This window comes from Stegodyphus dumicola, chromosome X1 (genome assembly GCF_044657685.1).
Source record: "Stegodyphus dumicola isolate Sdum_Otavi_A_Nest chromosome X1, ASM4465768v1".
NCBI lineage: Eukaryota > Metazoa > Arthropoda > Arachnida > Araneae > Eresidae > Stegodyphus > Stegodyphus dumicola.
In genome coordinates, this window is record NC_140780.1 from 249,651,662 (window position 1) to 249,673,128 (window position 21,467).

Sequence of the window (21,467 nt, forward strand, 5' to 3'; positions counted from 1 at the left end):
TTCACCTCTTTTGTTCACCAGCATATTATGACTAGAATTAGTACTCTTCCAGCCAGAAATTTTTATGCTCAATTGCCACTTTCTAAACACCGAAGATGCAGTTGCAAAGGAAAGCTTAGAGCATCAGCCATTTAAAAAATGTTGGAATCAAAGCCCCCACCCCGAGAAATGTTGTTTCAATGTCACTGAAATCTTTCGTTTTACCCATCTTTAACTTAACTGCAGTTATAACTACTTCTTAAGATAAGTATACTTTATAAAAGCAATTCCTGAGAGCTATGCTAGCTAAACTTGCAACAGTTCCTGCATCGTTAGTCTTCATATGGTATTAATTTGTCCTCAATGCTAACATCTTTGTAGACATTCATAACATTCTGATTAAAAATTTCGAATAATTCGGATGTGTTTGAAATAAAATTTCGTCACTTACGAAATAAAATGATAAGGGTTCGTATTTTTCTACGCCTATTACGTAAATTCCTTTTGTGAAACATGATCATTTCAAGTTAAGTCAGTCACTCTAAGCAGGAACATACACCGCTGGGCACCGTAAATAAAACACGCTGAAGGAAGCGTGCGAATAACATGAAATTTAAAACATGCATTAGCGGAGGTGGGATATACAAATCATTAAAATTTCAGCGCAGACGCGCATCATGCGCACCTGTGGCGCCACTTCAAGGCGCTATTTAAAGCTTGGAATTTTCGACGATTTCAAGTTCGGCAATTGTGTTTCTCTTGTAGTTTTTTTTTTTAAAAAGATCAATTATGCCTCGTAGTAAACAGCGATCATCGTTTGATCAAGTATCCGAGTTCGACAGAGGAAGGATAGTGGCCTACCGAGACTGTGGATTATCTTTCAGGGAAATCGGTAGTCGTGTTGGACGAAACCAAACAACTGTAATGCGGATGTGTGACCGTTAGATGCATAAGGGTACGACGGACCCACGTGTCCGATCGCATCCTCCTCAGTGCACCACTTCACGTGATGACAGGAACATTGTGCGCATGGGAGTGACGGATCCCTCAGTTACATCACGAACCATAGCACAGCACATTCAGTCTGTAACGCATCATCCAGCGTCTGCGCGTACCATTCGAAGCCGTTTACAGCAGAGTGGTCTGTCCGCAAGGCGTCCATTGCTTCGTCTACCCTTGACGCAGAACCACATACGTCTCCGCCGCCAATGGTGCGATGAAAGAAGGATGTGGACGGCAGAATGGAATGAAATTGTCTTTACTGACGAGTCACGCTTCTGTCTGCAACACCACGATGGTCGGATTCGAGTCTGGAAACACCGTGGAGAGAGGATGCTGAACAGCTGCGTTATGCATCGACACACTGGTCCTGCTGCGGGTAATTATGGTATGGGGCGGTATTGGATATCGCTTTCGCACTGCTCTAGTACGCATTGCCGGTACGTTAAACAGCCAGCGATACATCTCCGAGGTTGTCCTTCCTTACCTTCAGGGCTTGCCCACAGCCGTATTTCAACAGGATAATGCGCGATCACACGTGGCACGCATTGTCCAAGGGTTCTTCGTCAATCGCCAGATTGAATTGCTTCCCTGGCCAGCTCGCTGTCCGGATCTTTCACCGATAGAAAATATGTGGTCCATTGTTGCTGAACGATTGACCCAGATTACATCCCAAGCTGCGACACCAGATCAACATTGGCAACGTGTGGAAGCTGCTTGGTCTGCTGTACCCCAAGAACACATCCAAAGTCTCTTTGAATCAATTCCGAGGCGTGTGGCAGCGCTGATCTCCAACAATGGAGGCTACTCTGGCTACTGATTCTGGAAGGAAGCACACTTCACAGAAGTCTATAAATTAAATCATTCGATACTTGGTCAATATGTTATCTACTAAATAAATTTTGTTGTGATATCTCTTGTCTTTCTTGGTGTTGTAATTTGGGTGGCCAGCAGTGTAAATAGATGATTTTGAACTTCTGATCATTTCGACTTTGGTAATAGCTCTAGAAAGTCTCTGACTGTAAGTCTTGACTGTGCGAATTATAGCTTAATCTGTAACAAACTGAAGCTATTCTTTTTCCTATTATAGAGTCTTCGTGTTCTTTTTGCTAGCATACAACTTAGGCTCTATGTAGTGGACGAAGTAACGAATTCTCGCTATGTCTTGAAGAATAATTGCTGCATTAGAAAGGTTTAAACAACCTTTTTTTATTTAAACTAAATTTAAATAGATCGACGCATTTGGTGCTTACAAATCACCACCACTTGTGGCTAACAGAAAAATAAGAATGTAACAAATCACTAATAAATTGAGGTAATGACTGGCTTCTTTAGCCTAACTAACGCTAAATCAGATGCATACAGCAAATTCGAGCTTAGAAATAACAGTATAAACTGTAAAGTGTCTCACACCGACTAGAGAGCTCAATTCAAACACGCAGCATAAACTCGGAACTAGTTCGCTACTACTACTATTCGAACTCTTGAAACGCAGCTTAAATACTGCTTCTGAAACACGTTTAGATTTGCATCTGCGTCACAACAATTTTACATTCCGGCAGAAAACTGAAATCAGGAGGGAAAGGAAAGGTAAACTAAAAATAATTGGTTAGAATAAAATAAAATCCTTACAATATTAGTTAATAAAAGCTCTTGTGAAAAGGTTTCAGGTATCTTTCAATTTTTTCTTGCTTTTTTTGTTTCAAATTTTAGTATGATTTGAAGACTTGCTAATAATATGTAACATTTTTCTTTTCTACGACACATTATGTAAGTGTATTTTTATGCATACCTTTTACAGTTTCTGCATTCCAAGTGCAATGACGTACTGTTTTTAAAGGAGCAATTATCTCTAGAGTTTTCATTGACGTGAAGAGATGATTTTTTCGAACCATCACATTTAATTTCACTCAGAATATTTAAGCGACATTTGCACATTTTTACATTTGATCAAATTTCTTTGTACATTAGTGCCTTTTGAAGGACAAGAAGTTTGTAAGGGCTAATTGTAATTATATACTTCATATTTTGAAATTTAACCTGGACTGGGCAATAGCTGAAGGCTAATGTACAGTATGACTGTATAATAAGGTGCCTTGAAAAGCTATGTTAAGGTTCATAATTAAGTGATTTACAGTCTTCAAATTACATTGAATTTTTACAAGGAAGACACTACACTAATAAAAATGAACTAGAATTTCAAAAGACGCTTAGGTGTCTTACGTTAGAGCAGTTACTGGGGGTTAAACCATATTACAATGGGCTTCTGAAGCTTCAGGTTCTTACCTGATCCCCCTCGCTCAAATTTTTCATGGCGTTTCGTTTTCGGAGCTCATCATTAGCACATCACTAACAAGATTTTACGGTACAATCTTATTGTTCAACGGTTCCAAGATACATGGGGCCCACCAGCGGCCGAGCGGTAAAGTCGCTGAACACTGGTAGTTCGGTCCGAGGTTCGAATCCCGCGAACGGGCTGGCTGCATGGGCGTTTTTGTGGTTTTTCCCCATGTGTAACGTTTCCCTTAGCCAGTTTCCCTTAGAAAGTCCTCCCCGAAGGTATCCCTTCCCTTAGGCAGATAGCCCTCGAGGCTTTGCCATAATCACACACACACACACACACACACCAAGATACATGGAATTGATATTACTCATGCGTTGATTCTTGCCGTTTTCTGTCTAGGATGTTATCAATTTAGAGACAATTAGGAGTTTTTTTTCATTCGGGAGAACACTTTTATATAAAAATAAGGGATAATGGTTTCTCGGTTGGAAGCTATCCTATTTTTAGACATAGTGGTAATACATGCCTTTTCTACAAATGTCTAAATAATTTAATTTTAGCTAAATAATAACTGCTTCTGTGCTGCTTAGAGATTACCTTGTAGATTTGTTAAAAAACATTCTTACTTTAGAAGGACTTCTCTTGTATTATTTACAGAAATGATAAATTTTGTAGTATCGGCGTTTCTTAATTTTCTCAATGCTTATTAAGTCAAGCTATCGTCAAAAATGCGATTCACGATTTGTAGTCTTGTAAGGATCTTAAGTTTTACTAACGTTTATTTTATTTTAAATCTTTACTATCACTTCTTATTTTCTACTTCCGGCCAGAATTATAAGCGTTAAGGTTTTTATGCAAAGTTTGTCTGGCGAACGCCAAGTATTTAAGTTGTGGCTTTTTGCCAAGCGAGAGAGAGGAAGCAGTGAGTCGAAGCAGGCCGCTTACCTTAGAAGTTACGCAGTTGCTGTTTGCCTTCCAGGCCAGAGGTTTTAATCCTCTTGATAAATTTAAACGTATTGTAGTGTTCACAGTTCTCTGTACTACATACGCTTCCTGTTATTATAAGGCCAATCTTCCACGTTTATTATTCTAAAGTTAAATTAGAGTTTAGTTTTATTTTTATACTTTTACGTTTTGACCCCAAGTAGCGGGTCGGTGTATTCCGAAGTACGGAAGTCATTGTAAATAGAGAAAAATAAAGGGTTTTGTATACCCTTCTTGTGTATCCTGTTTACTTCCCACAGTTTTGAACATAGCTTTAGTAAGCTCTCTGTTCCGAGTCAGGTCCTTGTATGTTCCCGAAGAAGGTTAGAAGGAACATTGACCCTGATAGTGGCGCCCAACGAAGAAGAATAACCATGGCCGAGTTTCAAGAAGAACCTGTGCTGCTTGCAGAAACAGCTCAGAATCCAGAAATGCTAGCTGCCGCCCTGGAAGGATTTGGTTACATCGTCCAGACCATGCGCGTTGAAATCAGAAGCAACATTTAATGGAAACTCATCGGTAACCAGTTTTTTGGAAAAATTGGATGATCACTTCATGCTCTACCCCGTGCACGAATTTCAAACAGTTACCTTAGCTACCAGCGCTTTGAGGGGCCAAGCGCTTAACTGGTTCAAGTGTATAGGCAGAAGTCTCTTGGGTCAAGCAGGAAGTCCCACCTATACTTACGAGAATTTCAAGACTGCCCTACTAAAAGCCTTCCCTGTTGTAAGGGATCGTGCGAAATTAGAAACGGAACTTTTCAGTATATATCAACAAAGAATCGAAAACCTCTCAAGCTTTATTTTAATAAAAATTCACGTCTTCAAACTCTTGTATGGAAACCGTCCGGATCCTGAAATAATTCGAGTGATTTTGCCGAGGTTACTGTCACAAGTGCAAGACTTTATTGAATTGAGAAATCTGACTACACTGGAAAAGTTATTTGAGCTAGCAATCCAGTTTGAAAGCAGAAGAACGGCGGACGTCGAAAGAAGACGCCAATATCAACAGCGAAACCAATTTGGTACGCCAAGACTACAGCAAACTCAAGCACACGGCTACGGAGGCAAAGCGAATCAGTGGGCAAGGAAACCCGACCAGTCAAAAACAGCCGGCGAACGTCGACAGTTCAATAGCAATCCAGGGAAAAAGTCTCAAGGCCAGTGGAAAAAGAAGGAAAGCATGGAAACAAAAAAGGATTTAAACTAAAACGGATTTCTGCTGACGGGAGGGTGCGGAAATCCGAAGGCGATGAAAACCCCTCTTCCTACAAGTTAAATACAGTAATGGTGAAAAATTTGACTCTTCCGAAGATTGAAGTGTTGGTGAATAATATCCCAGCCACCGCACTCCTGGATACAGGCGCGCAGTGTTCCTGTGTGGCAGAAGATTTTTTTAGGATATATTTTCGTAAATATCGCATATATAATTCGGATAATACGACAGTGTTAGCTGCGCAAGGAGAAAAATGTAAGTGCATAGGTAAAGTACCGTTGTATATCCGTATCAAGGACGAACAAGTAAAGGTGATGTTTTTTATAGTAAAGAATCTGCAAGCACATATAATCTTAGGAATAGATTTTCTTTCAGACGCACAAGCAACACTGGATTTTAATGAAGCGTCCCTTAAGCTGACAATAAAACCAGTCCGTGCAGAAAAGGCTGAACCGCCAATGTTAAAACTTGACCACCTCCCTAATGACGAGCAAGGAAGAATCCGACAAGTGGTAAGTGAATTTGCTTCGTTATTTAGTGATATTCCAGGATTTACTCAGGTTACTAACCATAGTATTGACACCGGAGATGCATTGCCGGTTCGTCAAAAACCATACCGGTATGATAAGAATAAGGAAAAAATTATAGAATGGCATATTAACGATATGCTACGTAAAAAGATCATAACGCCCATCTCAAGTAGTTATGCTAGCCCGGTGGTTTTATGTAAGAAAAATAATGACTATTCTTTGACGCATCCAAAAAGGTGGAGATTCGCTATTGATTACCGTAAATTAAACTCCATAACTAAATATCCGGTATATCCGTTACCGATCATTGAAGAAATTCTAAGGAACATAAAATCAACCAAATTTATGACGACTTTAGACGTAACGACTGGTTATTTTCAAATAGGGGTTAGGCCTGAGGACGTGTCTAAGACTGCTTTTATAACCAAGTCTGGCACTTATGCATTTTTGCGTATGCCGTTTGGCCTTTCAGGGGCCCCAGCAACATTTCAGCGATGCATGGACATTGTGTTAAGACCTGTTCTTGGAAAGTCCACATTTATCTATTTAGACGATATCATTATTACTAGTGATAATCTCGACCAACATGTACAGGATTTAAGACAGGTGTTTTCTTTATTAAATGAGGCCGGTCTAAAAGTTAATGTCGAAAAGTGCAAATTTGCAGCCCCTGAATTAAAATATTTAGGTTACAAGGTATCTCAGAAAGGAATAGAGACAGACGAATCAAAAATAATCGCTGTACAAAAGTATCCGACTCCAAACACGGCAAAGAAGCTCTCTTCTTTTCTAGGACTTTGTTCATATTATAGGTCCTTTATAAAAGATTTTGCAGCTATCGCGGAGCCATTGTTAAAATTAAAAAGAAAAAAGGCAAGATTCTCGTGGACGGCCGAAGCCAATAGTGCTTTCGAAAAATTAAAACAAGCATTAACGCAAGCCCCTGTGTTGAAATTTCCTGAAAAGGATGAGAATTTAGAAATTTCAGCGGCTGCTTCGGATTATGCGGTAGGAGCGGTACTTTCGCAAAATCAGCAGCCCGTGGCATTTTTTAGCCGAACTTTAAATCAAACACAAAGAAACTATTCCGCGACCGAGAGAGAGGCACTTGCAGTTCTGTTAGCAGTGCAAAAGTTCCGAGTCTATTTTGGAAAGGCGCCGATAACAGTGTACTCTGATCATGCGGCGGTAACTAGATTGTACTCAGGGAAAAATTTATCCCCAAGGTTAATAAGATGGGCACTCAAGCTGCAAGAATATAATCTGGTAATCAAGCATACCCCCGGAAATGAAAATATCGTAGCAGATGCCCTATCAAGAATTAAAATAGATGAACAAGGTAATACCGTAAAGGTGGCAATGCTCACAGCATGTACAATAAATTCCCGAGAAACTGTAATAACCGAACTGGGTAAGGATCCTGAGTCTGGAAGCATTTATGAGTATTTGAAGGATCCTGAAAATTTTAGCCACCAAGATATTGTGGCGATAAGAAATAGGGCGGCCCATTACGAACTAATAGATGGTCTATTATTCTATACAAAAACTATGAATTCCAACAACGAATTTCGACCTGTTATCCCAGCTAGTCTTAGATTAAATATCCTGCAGGAGCTCCATGACAGCCCTTTAGCTTCTCATGCTGGTATTCGAAAAACTATCCAACGCGTACGCGAGGCAGTCTACTTTCCTGAACTGCAAAAGCTAACAAGGGCGTATGTCCAGTCCTGCCCAACATGTCAAGCAGTTAATTATATTAATTTACGCCCGGCCGGGTTTCTAAATAGTATTAAATCCGAATTTCCAAATGAAATAATTGGCATCGATTTATTGGGCCCTTTCCCAAAAAGTCAGTTAAATAAAAGTCGCTATCTCCTTGTTATGGTTGATCATTTTAGTAAATGGACCGAAATTGTTCCCTTAAAACGAGCCTCCGCGAAATTAGTTACTGATTCTATTTTAAATAAATATATTTTAAAATACGGGGCGCCCCTAAAAGTTATATCGGATAATGGTCCTCAATTTGTAAGTAATATATTTGAAGACATGTGCCAAAAACTGGGCATACGTCATTTAAAAATGGTCCCGTATCGGCCGCAATCAAATATAGCGGAACGGGTCAATAGAAATATAGTGAAAATTATCCGTAGTTATGTTAAAAATTTTCATAAAAGCTGGGATAACTATGTCAATGAATTTGCTTTCGCCCTTAGGACCGCAAAACATGATACAACGGGCAAAACTCCTGCTGAGTTATTTTTAGGCAGAAAGATTATAACGCCGTTAGATAAATTATTTTATGTGCAACAAAGAGCCCCAGAATTTAAAATGGGTGCTATAGAAAAACTAATTAAGGAAGCAAAGAAGAATACGGAAGTAGCACAAAGAAAACAGAAGCTCTATTATGATTTGAAACGACGGGGAGTAACTTATAAAGTAGGGGATGAAGTTTTAAAAATTAAGCATTCACTTTCTTCAGCACCAGAAGATAAAACTGCCAAATTTTTTCCACGATTTGAAGGACCATATGTTATAGAAAAAATAACTCACGCTGTAGTAGTGTTAAAAGCCAGAAATGGTGAAACCTGCTCCGCAAACATTGATCAAATCAAACCCTACTTTGATCGTAATAAAATGCAAATATTTTCAGATCTTTTGCAGGATCCGGCACGGCAGACACCGCAGGCACAAGCTCCAGAGGTGGAAAAACGACAAGTACAAAGGCAAGCCATTAAGAGGCAGGAGCAACTGAAAAGAAAATTTCCCCGCGGGAAAATTGAAGGTAGCAAGAAAAAGAAGCCGTTCCACCGTCCAGAAAAGAGAGTTCACGAACACCCCCAGAATGAAGAAGGGAGAAGGACGACGTATGTGAAGAGAACCAGGAGAAATGACGGGAACTATAACCCGGCTCTAAAACGGAAGATCTACTCATCCGAGAGGACTCTCCGCAGCAAATGTCGCCGAACTGCGGAAGGGCCATCAGCGGCGGAGGAGAAGTTACAAGGAAAATTTGAACGGTGAAACTGGTGAAAAAAGGAAGCTTCCAGAGGGAGGCACTGAAGGGCGAGCCCGTACAAGAAGGAGGATAAATCAAACAACTATCTGCAATACCTTTAAGGACTGGGCCCAGAAAAGGATGTCCGAATATCACAAAGATAAGTAAAATTTTATATTGCTTTGCAAACATTAAGTTAATCTTTCATTCTTACTGCAGCCCACCAGCGGCCGAGCGGTAAATTCGCTGAACACTGGTAGTTCCGTCCGAGGTTCGAATCCCGCGAACGGGCTGGCTGCATGGGCGTTTTCTTGGTTTCCCCATGTGTAACGTGTATACGAGCCAGTTTCCCTTAGAAAGTCCTCCACGAAGGCATCCCTCCCCTTAGGCAGATAGCCCTTGAGGCTTTGCCATAATCACACACACACACACATTCTTACTGCAAGTGGCAGATTTCAAGAAGTTTTACCTCATGCGAGGTCTACCTTTATCGCCAAAAGGGCGAGAAATGAGTTGTTACCGATTTTGGTTTTATGTTTTTCAATTACTCGCGAGTAAAACTAAAGTTGATGTATAATAGCGTTGTGTAAAGACTTAAATATTGTAAAAATTATTGTATAAATTTTATTTAAAACATTCTAGCAAGAAAGAAGTTTTAGTCTGAAAGACTTTTTGAAATGTATTATTTCAATGTAAAAAGAATTGACACTTGCTTTGAAAAGAATAGAAGTTAACAATGTACTACTAATGTATGTTTTCAAATGTGTAAAATTAACGGCATGTTGATATGTTCTTATATACAATGTGAACTGTTATTTTAAATGTTAAGAAATACCGTGATATGGTAAAAGTGAATGTTAAAATTTTTTTTATTCGTGTGACTGTAAAAAGAATAAATCATGGTGAATATGTGTTAAAGGTTGAATGATGTAGTTAGGCTCTCTGACGCTACACTTCAGAGTTAAACACTTTCAGAATAGTACCTCAGGGTTTAGAGTTGAAATTAGGGTGTGTTAAGAGGTCTTGTTATGTTGAATTTTAACACGTTAGTGTTTTGATTGTAGGAGGAAGTGTGGAACACGTACACAGAAACACATTCGTGTTTGGTGTTCTTTTACAACACATGTCAGAGAGCACGGGGAGAGATAATTAAAATAGTCATGAATGAAATAAGAATGTTAAGTAAAATATAATTATACATGTTACTTGCCATTTCATTGTGTAACATTTCATTAAACTAGTTTTCCTTCCAGATCTCTGGAAGGAACCAGATTTGAATAAGAGCTCCTGTTTGGATGCAGTACAGATGAAAAAAAAATTGTGTATCCTGGGAGCTGCTATTGTAAAAACAAATTTCTTTCTTTTAAATTTCTAGTTTCTAGCGAAAAATATTTGTAAAAGATTGGCCTCGCGTTAGATTCTAGAGCTAAAAGTTTTCAACAAGGTCATTTTAGACCTCAGTTTCAAACTAATTAACTCTGGCGGGAAGTATGTAAGGATCTTAAGTTTTACTAACGTTTATTTTATTTTAAATCTTTACTATCACTTCTTATTTTCTACTTCCGGCCAGAATTATAAGCGTTAAGGTTTTTATGCAAAGTTTGTCTGGCGAACGCCAAGTATTTAAGTTGTGGCTTTTTGCCAAGCGAGAGAGAGGAAGCAGTGAGTCGAAGCAGGCCGCTTACCTTAGAAGTTACGCAGTTGCTGTTTGCCTTCCAGGCCAGAGGTTTTAATCCTCTTGATAAATTTAAACGTATTGTAGTGTTCATAGTTCTCTGTACTACATACGCTTCCTGTTATTATAAGGCCAATCTTCCACGTTTATTATTCTAAAGTTAAATTAGAGTTTAGTTTTATTTTTATACTTTTACGTTTTGACCCCAAGTAGCGGGTCGGTGTATTCCGAAGTACGGAAGTCATTGTAAATAGAGAAAAATAAAGGGTTTTGTATACCCTTCTTGTGTATCCTGTTTACTTCCCACAGTTTTGAACATAGCTTTAGTAAGCTCTCTGTTCCGAGTCAGGTCCTTGTATGTTCCCGAAGAAGGTTAGAAGGAACATTGAACCTGATAGTCTTAAATCCAGAGCTTTGCATCAGCGTTGGAAGCTTCATAGCTGTTGAATCATATATATATATTACGGTGAAACACCGAAGTCTTAAGAATGTCGACTTTCACCGTTGAATGTCAACATTCACATAGTCGCTTGCAGTGGCGTAGCGAGGGGGACAAGGGGGTGTATGATGCCCCGAGCGCCGCTCGCAGAGGGGCGCAAATGGTCTCCAAACAAGATTTTCATCATATCACTGTGTTTTTTTTGGGAGAGGGGGGGCCACCAAAAAGGTATTTTGCCCCGGGCGTCAGTTATGCTTGCTACGCCACTGGTCGCTTGGTGTATGTCCGAAATATTTTCTAAATACTCTTATTTCTGACTTACACCGATGAATGTCGACATTCACCATGTACTAATGTTGAATGTTGAACATATAAGAATATTATATTTCCTTCTCCGTAATTCATTCGCGAAAAAACGCACTTGAGACTCAGAATAAGAACTTAAGAACATAAGAACTTAAAACACACAGGACATTCAAAATGAGAAAGGAAAATAATAGAAGTTATAAACTTACCAAATTATGTGAGTCAAATCTTATTTATTGCAACAACTTAAACTATTATGACACTTTGAATTGCACAAGAGGCCCTTCCTTGCTTTTACAACTGCATTTATTTGTGGAATACTTCCTTTTGGAATGGCAGCGTGTACATATACTCCTCTCTTTTCGACCTACACCAGAGCATATTTGTGATTGTCGACATACACCGGTGAGGGTCCGAATGTACAAGAATGTAAAGAAATATTCGATCTTTCACCGACGTATTTGGTGAATGTTGACATTCTCCGGTGAAAGTCGATATTCTCCAATTTCGGTCTTTCACGGTAATATATGTTTATATATATATATAAATTAAAAAGGAAAAGTCGGAGCTATGAAAAATTATTATTTCTCTTTATGAAGGCTCTAACCAATTTCTTCTCCAGGAAAGAAGTAACCAAAAGGAGTATATTTAAAATTAAAAGAAACTTCAAATACGTAAACTAAACTGAAAATAATACAAAATAAAATATAAAAACTGAAAACCATGTATTAATCTCCTCTGTTTAACTCTTCAAACAGAACTTGTCAAGGAAAAAAATGTTTTGAAGCCTTAAACCTAGTTGATTAATGAGTTCCAAATGTACGTTTCGTTCTTTGAATAATTTGAGACTCAAAACCGTTTTATTAGAATCAAATCTTCACTTTAAAGCAACATTTAACTTTAAAACAACATTTATTAAAAATGTCAAGGAAGCTTATTGAAGTCACAGAAGCGACAAATTATCGTGTCCTCACTGAATTTCTCAAGACAGTAAAAAGTACAATTCAATATTTTCTGATTTTTTACTAATACTTTTTAATTCTTACTGTAATTAAAAATATTTTGAAGCACATTTAATTACATAAAATATTTGAAAATTTAATATTAATCCAGTGCATATTATGTAGATAAGACATTAAGTATGAGATAAGATTACCATACCTATTATGAATCCAAAGCAGAAGGCAATGTCTGCTATAGCATACACGCAACCATAAACTGAAGTGTGTCTAATGTCAACTAAGTAACCTAACATAGGCATCATTGAAGAATCTACCATTCCTGAAACAAAGTAATGAAACGAAGTTAATAGCTTAGATTTCAATACTCACAGAGATTAAATAAGCTTATAAAATATTTTATACATAGGATGTTTCATAAAGTGCACTTAATTCTGCAGTATTTTTTATTTGAAGTTTGTCAGTATAGCGTTTATCAGTTTTGTTACCTGCTATCATTCCTATTAATTAAACATTTGTTGCTTATCGGTTTGGATACCATGGAGTCGTTTCTTAAGGAGCAACGCGTCGTAATCATGAAAATTTATTACAGAAACAGGGAGTGTTATGCAGAGATGATTTGTAAACTTCCCCCTAACTTCATGTTTATTTTGACTGAAATAGATATCGTGAATATGTGGTTTCAGCGCGAGCTACCAGCCAAATATCTAGAAAGACAACCTTACTTCGTAAAAAATTTCTTGAGTGCATGATTTCACTTCATGGCAGCAACAAGGAATGGTTATGATGTCTTCTGATCTCACACCTTGTAGCTTCTTTTTAGGACCTTATGCCAAATCGAAGGCTTGCGTGAACAACCTCAAATAGTTCCCAAACCATTGAGAAAAATTCATTCGGGCACCGGAGAAATCAACAAAGACGTTTGTGAGATGATTGCCGTGAATTTCACTGAACTGCCTGCCAAAGAGGCGAATGTGGACGTACGTCAGATGTCGTTTATCAGTATTAAACTTTAATGTATTTATAAAGAAATAAAACAAACATTTTGAATCTTTAAACAGCTTTGATTGATTGTCTGCATTTCTAAAACCTGCGCAATTTATGAAACACCATTTATAAATAAACACAAGTTTTGGGCATATATATGAACTGCTTTGGGAAGCTTATCGTAAATATAGCATTACTATCATATGATTTAAAGTGGGGTACAGTTTTATTCCTTGTTTAATGTGAAAAAACATGAGTGTGCTATGAAAGGAACCACAGATGCAAATATAAGGCTATGCGTTTTATTGATCATGTCTTTTAATTATGCTGCTTGTGATAAAATCTCAGTTAATTTTAAGATTATGTTTTTGAAAAATATGCCTATTTTTAAATTTATTGCATTTTAACCTGTAAAATATTTATTTATTTCATCTAACTAGTTCTTTATGCCATCTGACCAATATATCATCTAAACAGTATCTTTACTATAATTCTCCCTTTCCGTTTTCCTGCCGGAATGCTAATTTTAGTTCGCGCGTATTCAGATGAAGTGGAAAGAAATAGTATTTAAGGGAAGATTTCGGATTGTTTAGACTTAGCTTGTTCCTCCTGCTGAAGACTACGTAACTAGTTGAAATTCTATGATAGCAGTTTGTCTTTGGCGTTGTTTTGGCCATTGTGCGTGTCACGCCGGTATAGGTTTAAGCAACTTGTGCGCTTTTATTTTTATGTAGCCTTTGGGCTAACTTAAGATTTACTTTAGTTTTAATTTGAATACCTTACTTTTGAGTTACTCCATAAATGCTGGCTGGTTTGTAAGCACAAGAAGTACCATCTGATAACTATTTGAGTTCTTAATAAAAGGGTTTCTTACATCCTTCTTACGTTTTCCGATTTCTTGCAAGGCATAGCGATAATTCGCTTTAGCCTTCTAGAGTCTCGACTTAGTGTATACTTCCCAAAAAGGTCAGACTCTATAAATTGATAATGCTTTAACATGACTTAGTTCTTCGGAACAATGTATGACTTTGATTTTACCTGGGACCTAAGAATGATTTCAACTAATAGAGTAATCTTGTGTTCCCTGATGAAGAGAAATATTTTATCTCTAAATACTTCCACTGTAATAAATTTATCTTTATTTTTCATTGTCAACTTGTAGAATCATTAGGTTATTTTGATGCTGGAGACGTAAAAAATGAGCAATGACCTCGTCGGGACTCGAACATGGACTTCTCGAACACGCGTCGAGTGTGCTAACCGTTACACATCGAAGGCAGGCAGAAAGGAGGGAGAAATTATTGTTCACTCGTTGTTTTCGAACCGTCTCGAGTGAGGTGATGTGCGTCCTGGCGGAGATACCACCGCTTTCGCTCGTTTATAAATTTTATTATGATTAAAATTGTTTGAGAAATAAAACTGTTGATTCGATTTCATATGATAATAATTATATGTGCTTTTCAAGGGCTTTCGACAATTTAGTTTCCATTTAATCCATCCGGGCAATAGATTTATCATTTCTTATTGTGATTATTTTCCAAATATAAGAGAGTTTGAAATCTACACTGATGGTTCGGGATTGGAGGGGTGCATGGGCTCGGATTTTGTGGTCTTTTATTTTGGTGTTGAAATTTATTATGAAAAGATCAAACTTGAGGTATTTAATTTCGTTTTTCAAGCTGAGCTCAGTGCCCCCCCTCTGTGCTTTAAAATGAATGAAAAAACAGAACTTACCAAATGAACATGATTTTATATTTTTTCTAACTCTATGTCTTCTCTCGAGGCGTTTGGAGCATATGATAGTGGTAATACTATCATTTATGATTTTAAAATATTATACTCTAATCTGATTGATAAACATAATATAACACTTGATTGGATAAAAGCACACATAGGTTACATGGGGAACGAGAGGGCTGATATCCTTGCCAAGGAAGCCGCTCTGGGTGATGGCTCGGGGACCGTCTGTGTCCAAGCTTCCAAAAGAATTGTTTTTAGAAACATTTATAAATATTACTTTTCTAAATGGATTGAGGAGTGGGACAATTCGAATACAAGAATTAATTATTAAACTAAATTGGATCTTGTTAAATATGCTAAAATATTACCTATAACTAATATTGATGTTAATCAGTTTCTCAGTGGCCACGGGCACTTCTCGGGCTATCTCGCCAGATTTAAATTACAACAAAATAACTTGTGTATAATTTGCGGTGAAACTGATGATGCGTGTCACTTCCTCGAGACTTGTTCACTTTTTGCTAACGACAAAAAACAACATTGAAACAATCAGAGAGTCAACATGGAAACAATCAAGAATTTGAAAAGTTCACTAACTTTAAGAAACTCTGTGAACATATAATTAGGGTTATAAACGGCGAATGTCTGCGGTGGGTGTATATGTTTGAGGTTTGTCCTTTGTCCTCGTTCTTCTTGGTGTTCTTCTAGGCTTTGCAACCATTTGAATTTATATATTGTGTTTTGTGTAGAATGTCGTTCTCCCTTATCATTATTTTAAATTTTGTATTAACAGCCATTTTCCTTGGTTAGCTATTTTGAGTTTCTCTCTTCTTTCCTGTTGTGACGTTTTAAAAGGCAGTCTTAAAAGAGATTTATGTTCATTTGCTTATATTCTGATGATTTGATTGTAAAATACTGCCTGTATATTATAATTTCTCTTATTTATTTTATACGATTCCTTAGTTACTTGGGTCCGGGGCTCTGGTTTTTCGGCTGCTGATGTGTTGAGAGTTGCTGGGTCACTGGCTGTCATCGTTTGTCGCCTGGAGTGAGCATGGCCCTTTGATCATTAGAACCGTCCTTTGGACGGTTAGGCGGGTTGCGTCTTGTTCACATTTAACACCTTATATACTTCCCCTTTGAAAGGGCGACTGGGATTTAGGGAACCCAGTCGCCAAATCCTGATGATGGAGAATCATCATCCACCACCTTTTAGTTTGAGTGCCATTGTAGACTCATTAGGTTATTTTGAAGCAAGAAACATGAAAAATAAGCAATGCCTTCACCGGGAATGCGCCGAGTGTGCTACTATTAGACCACGAAGACATGCAGAAAGGAGGGAGAAAATACCTTATAAACTTACTTAGCGGCGACCCGAACAAAATCATAAGGTCTATTTTTAGACCAGGTGGATAGAGTCTTATTCCTCTCATTTGTACCTTACAAACCTAATAAAATGGCGTAACTGTATTCTGTTGTCCCTCAAGGTACTCCCCTTGTTATGCTCATAAATACACGCAATTATAAAGATTTCATATTCATGAACACATAATATGGTTGCTGTTGAGGCGACTCCCATGTGGTAAATGGTGTTGGTTGTGTTTGGCTAGGTTAATATTACTTATTGCGTATAGAACTAAAACACTTTTTATTACATATCTATAAGAAGTTCTATTAACTATACAAAAACGACAGTTGATAATAATTAATGAATGCATGAGCAAGATAATATTGTCCTCATTATGTGAGAATATGTCCAGTTGCAAGAGTCTCTAAACAACAGCATAAGAGTGTTCTGATATCTTGCTGCGTCTGAAATTGTCTGCTGACTAAATTAGTTACGCCGTCTTAGATTTCGGTTATATGTTACGTCCTCTCATTCGTTATAGTTGAAGGTGATATAGGAGCCATAGGATACAGTTGGCCTTCTGACTTCGAGATGCTTTGATGACAGACACAGTGCAAAAGCTACGCACGCCCTTGACATTGGTCGTGAAATTATGACTCTTGCGATGTCAAGTGGTGGCATTAAGGAACAGGTTATTGGTCTTGCAATGTCAGAGCATGCCGTCTCGTACCTTTTGTAACAGCTTGAAGACTGCGAATTCTGGGGGATTGAACACATGAATTTCTTATCTTTGTGTGGTCTGCCGTACCGACATATAATGTTTTCAAAATTTTCAAACGTGGGAAAATTTTGAAAAATGCGTGCACTTGTGAAAACGTGCATTTAAAATAGTATATGTCACTTTGTTTATAATGTAGAAGTTGAAATTAGTCCTTCCCCTTTTCGAAGCTTATTGCCGATTGTAATGATTAACAGGAAAAGATGTAAGTTGTGCCTTTTAAAACATTAAAATAATATTGCAATTCAAAATGAATCTTTTAAAGGGATTATGAATAACATTAAAAATACTCTTGTATAACCTTGTTTCTCTGTTACTAAATGACAGCGAATTTCAGTAAACAATTTTGTAGATATTATGCCTAAGAGTACTTTACCTATTGCAAAACCAATGCCAGCATTCGCAGGTATAAGTTGTTCAACGGATTTTGCTAGTGGAACCTGAAAAGAAATCAGTTTTAAAAAATGGAGGTGAACATATAAAGCACTTTTTAAGTATTAAATCTCCATATAATCACTTTAGTTATTACTCTAAGAAATTTTGATTAATTAAAAATATTAATTATATATACTCACACATAGTAGACATACGCCGATAACAAGCAATCCTATCATAGCTGCTAACCACCTGATAGAAAAAATATGTGCAATAAAATATCTAGCTTAAAAAAACACAGATTAAATATCGGGCAAACATTGACCTCGATTTGAAAAAAAATTTTGATTTGTGAAGATTATTTAAATAATAGAAGAAATTATATAAACTTGCTGAAGCTAATAAACCTGATAAATGTTTTTTTTTTCAAAATCTATAAACAAATCTTTTCAAAAAACATGTGTACGATTTTAAGCTAACTTGAAACATACTGCACACCTCATTAGTTTAACTTTTAGTCTTTTAAAAATCCGCGAATCTGTTTATCTTAGATTTGTATTTTGTAAAATAAATTTGCTATCGGATGGAAAACGAAAATGTGATATATTCGTGAAACGAGTGCGACAGTATTAGAAGGGTGCTGATCTGAATGACCTCAGGACCGATTAGGTTGGTAGGAGTGACTGGGCCACCAGAATCTTCACCATGGATTGCGCAGGTAACGCCCCAGCACACTCTAACCATCTTTAGGACTAACACCATCATGGGGAAATTAATTAAAATTTCTGAGTTTGAACGGAAGAGGTGATGGGCTATCGTTGGGAATGAGACTTCTTTACTTGCACAGTGCTAGAGTTGGAGGGAACTTTATTTTTGGATTTTTAAACAATGCATCACTACTGTTCACATTCACTATTGTTCACATTTAGAAGAAGTATTATGCAAACTAAAAGTTAAAAATAAACTGAAACTTTTTTTTAGAATTTTTTTTTAAATTATGAAAATGCATACTATTTATTCATATTTTAATGTTTCAAAGTGACTCGTCGAAGGCTAATAAATTAAAACATTAAAGCCTAAATCATTAAGGAGTTTTAAGCTCAGGCTTCGTTCCGTTTGACTTTTCGAGTAAAAACGAAAATATAAAATAAAAAAACACAAAATTCTAAAGAAAAATATTTAGACCCACTCTCAAAGAGTCAAGACGCTAATTTAGTGCTCGAAAAATTAAAATAAAAAAGTTACAAAGGAAAACACTTACTTGCAAAACAAGTTGAACAATTCAAAAAATAAAATTAAAAAAATTCCACATAAAAATATTACGTCAGGGCACAAAAAGAATACAACTGCAAATTTAAATTTATGAAAAGTACCAGAAGTGCTCTATGGCAGGGGTTCCAAATCCTATGCCCGCGGGCACCATGGCGCTCGCAGATCTTTTAACCTGTGCCCGCCGCTGTGCGATCACAATAAAAATATTTTTGTTTTCAAATTCATCGTGGCAAGGAGCGCAATTTTACGCCTATCGTTGGCAACAACCTTGAGCACCTTACAGGTGACAGTGCGATTTAGCTCAGTTTCGCAGCCAATTATGATAGAGGGCACCCCGGGAGGGGGATAGGTCAAAGAGGCTACCACCGCCTCTTTCCCTACCACCAACCTTTCGAGAGGATTTTTGGCTCGCCGCATATTTAGAGTGCCCCCATGCCGCACGGACACTATACATTTACAAATATCCATTCCTTCTCCGGAATTTGAACCCGGGCCATTCAGCACGGCAGTCAGTGACGCTAAACACTATAACAGCCGGGCGGCTTTTTTCATGTGCATGTATTATTAACTCTATCAAAATTTTAATTCACCTTGAAAAAGAAAATGGTGCACGTCGTCCAACAGATATTCTGAAATGTGCTCTTAGGGACAAAAAGTTTGGGGAGCCCTGCTCTATAAGATTAAAGTCAGGAGATCGCTGGCCAGTCCACGTGGCGAATATCCTCACTTTCAGGTAATCGTCGACTAGTTCAGACCTATGTGGACGAACTTTGTCTTCCATTAACAGGAAGTCAGAACAAACTGCGCTCCTGAAAAATCGATGATCATTTATGATCTCTTATTTACGCCTCATAGCACTTCAGAAGTCATGAACAAATGCATAAAGATATTTGCGGTAGTGCAACATAATGACTGTTCAAACTATTACATTTTCAACACCGTAATTAATTTACCTTTCTCTAACGAAGGAGGGATGGTATCGAGTTCCGGGCTCTCTCCAGATATAGGTACGCTGCGAATCAGTATCCAGGCTGTATCTCGATTCGTCTGTAAAAAGCACGGTACTCCATTGAAGTCTGGTCCCAGGTGTTTATTGTTTGCACCATGCTAATGCGCTGTCTTGTGTGCTGAAGTGAACAGGACGCAAACAGCGCATCTTCTGGCATATAGCCCTGTTTCATGAAGCCTTTGGGCAATTGTGGGCGATGAAACTCGAGTTCCCGGTGCAGCATACAGCTCACGTAAGAGTTGTGAAGCTGTAGCAGGTCTGTGTCGCCGCACTGAAAGTGCCATATAACGATCCCATTTCGTCGTTATGGACATCTTTTTCGACCTTGCCTAAGTCTTCTCGATATAGATATGTCCTGAAACTGTTTCCAAAAACTGCAGACGACACTGGCCGTTACATTGAAGTCTATAGCAACCTGCGCTTGTGATTGGTCTGTTTCCAGTGTACCGACAATACTCCATCTTATTCTATCATCCATAGATTCGTGACAACTCATTTTACATGGTACCTTATGAAATTCACACAAATGTTGCTAGAAACACTGCGAATGTCGTGAAAGAGTAGGAGCGCAGAAATTGTCGAAAACCCTTTGTGCACTGACATCCCTCCACACTCGCAATTCCGCGGACATGAACTTGTACGCTTAATCTTTCGACACTGAATAATTACATAATTCTTCGGCGACATAATTAGCATATTTGGTTAAATATTTTTGTAAATATAGACATAACTTGCAAGCTTTCTTAATTTTGCACACGACTGCATATGTCTTTGTCTCTGGCATTAAAGAGTCTATAGTTTAGTTTTCGATTTTTCTCGGTATCATTCCGCTGCGTTCGTTACGATACCGTTACAATGACAATTATTATTTGTGCGGCCTGGCAAAGCATTGCCATTTCAAGTTGTATAGATTTAATTTATCACTGACCTTGCTTGGCAAATTGCCACATCTCAGAGGTATACCATTAGATATGGTGTAATTCCTTTTGCTCCCCATATGTTGTATATTTACAGTGCCTTTTTTTCTTTTTTTGAGCACACGTGCATTTGTTGCTGGCAGTAGTGTCTGTAAATCTGTTTGTAATAATCCGTTACAGATTTTGAGATAGTGCAGTTGTAGAGACATCAGATTTTTTTAAAGCTGGAAAGATGAAAAATGAGAAATGCCCTCGCCGGGACTCGAACCACGGACCTCTCGAATACGCGCCATGCTGACCACTACACCACGATGGCATGCTAAGAAGGCGGAAGAAATACCATATACAGTCACCAGAAAGAATTTATCGGCGAGCTATTGCATGATTGCTGCGCGAAATTTATTTTGAGATGAAGCTAGCTGTGTAGAAAAGGCGTTTCCAGTAAGAGTTTGCTGTGCGGAAATAAGCAGGACTCCTTCACGCAAAAGCTTTCTAAAGTGAACTGAAGGCTGTAATGAATAACAGAAGCGTAACGAATGGGTTTGTTAGCTCGCGGCTTGCTCTTTGTTACAAATGTTCGCTAGAATTATAAGAATTTTGCTCAGGACCTCTATTCCCAATCCCATTAAGATCCGAGTCATTTTCGAACTCAGAGATGGAAGTAAAGTGTGCCACA

The 21,467-nt window shown here is 37.9% G+C and overlaps 1 protein-coding gene across 4 annotated transcripts in view; it reads right to left on the reverse strand.

Annotated features, from left to right (window-relative positions):
* The window catches only part of LOC118192252 (synaptic vesicular amine transporter-like), a 105,426-nt gene that overhangs the window by 24,451 nt on the left and 59,508 nt on the right, over positions 1-21,467 (reverse strand). For all 4 annotated transcript variants that reach the window (XM_035363175.2, XM_035363174.2, XM_035363173.2 and 1 more), the window contains 3 exons: positions 17,794-17,845; positions 17,595-17,658; positions 12,568-12,687 (listed from right to left, as the gene is read on the reverse strand). In XM_035363175.2, coding sequence (XP_035219066.1) covers positions 12,568-12,687; positions 17,595-17,658; positions 17,794-17,845 — 236 coding nt within the window. The remainder of the gene's footprint in view (positions 1-12,567; positions 12,688-17,594; positions 17,659-17,793; positions 17,846-21,467) is intronic.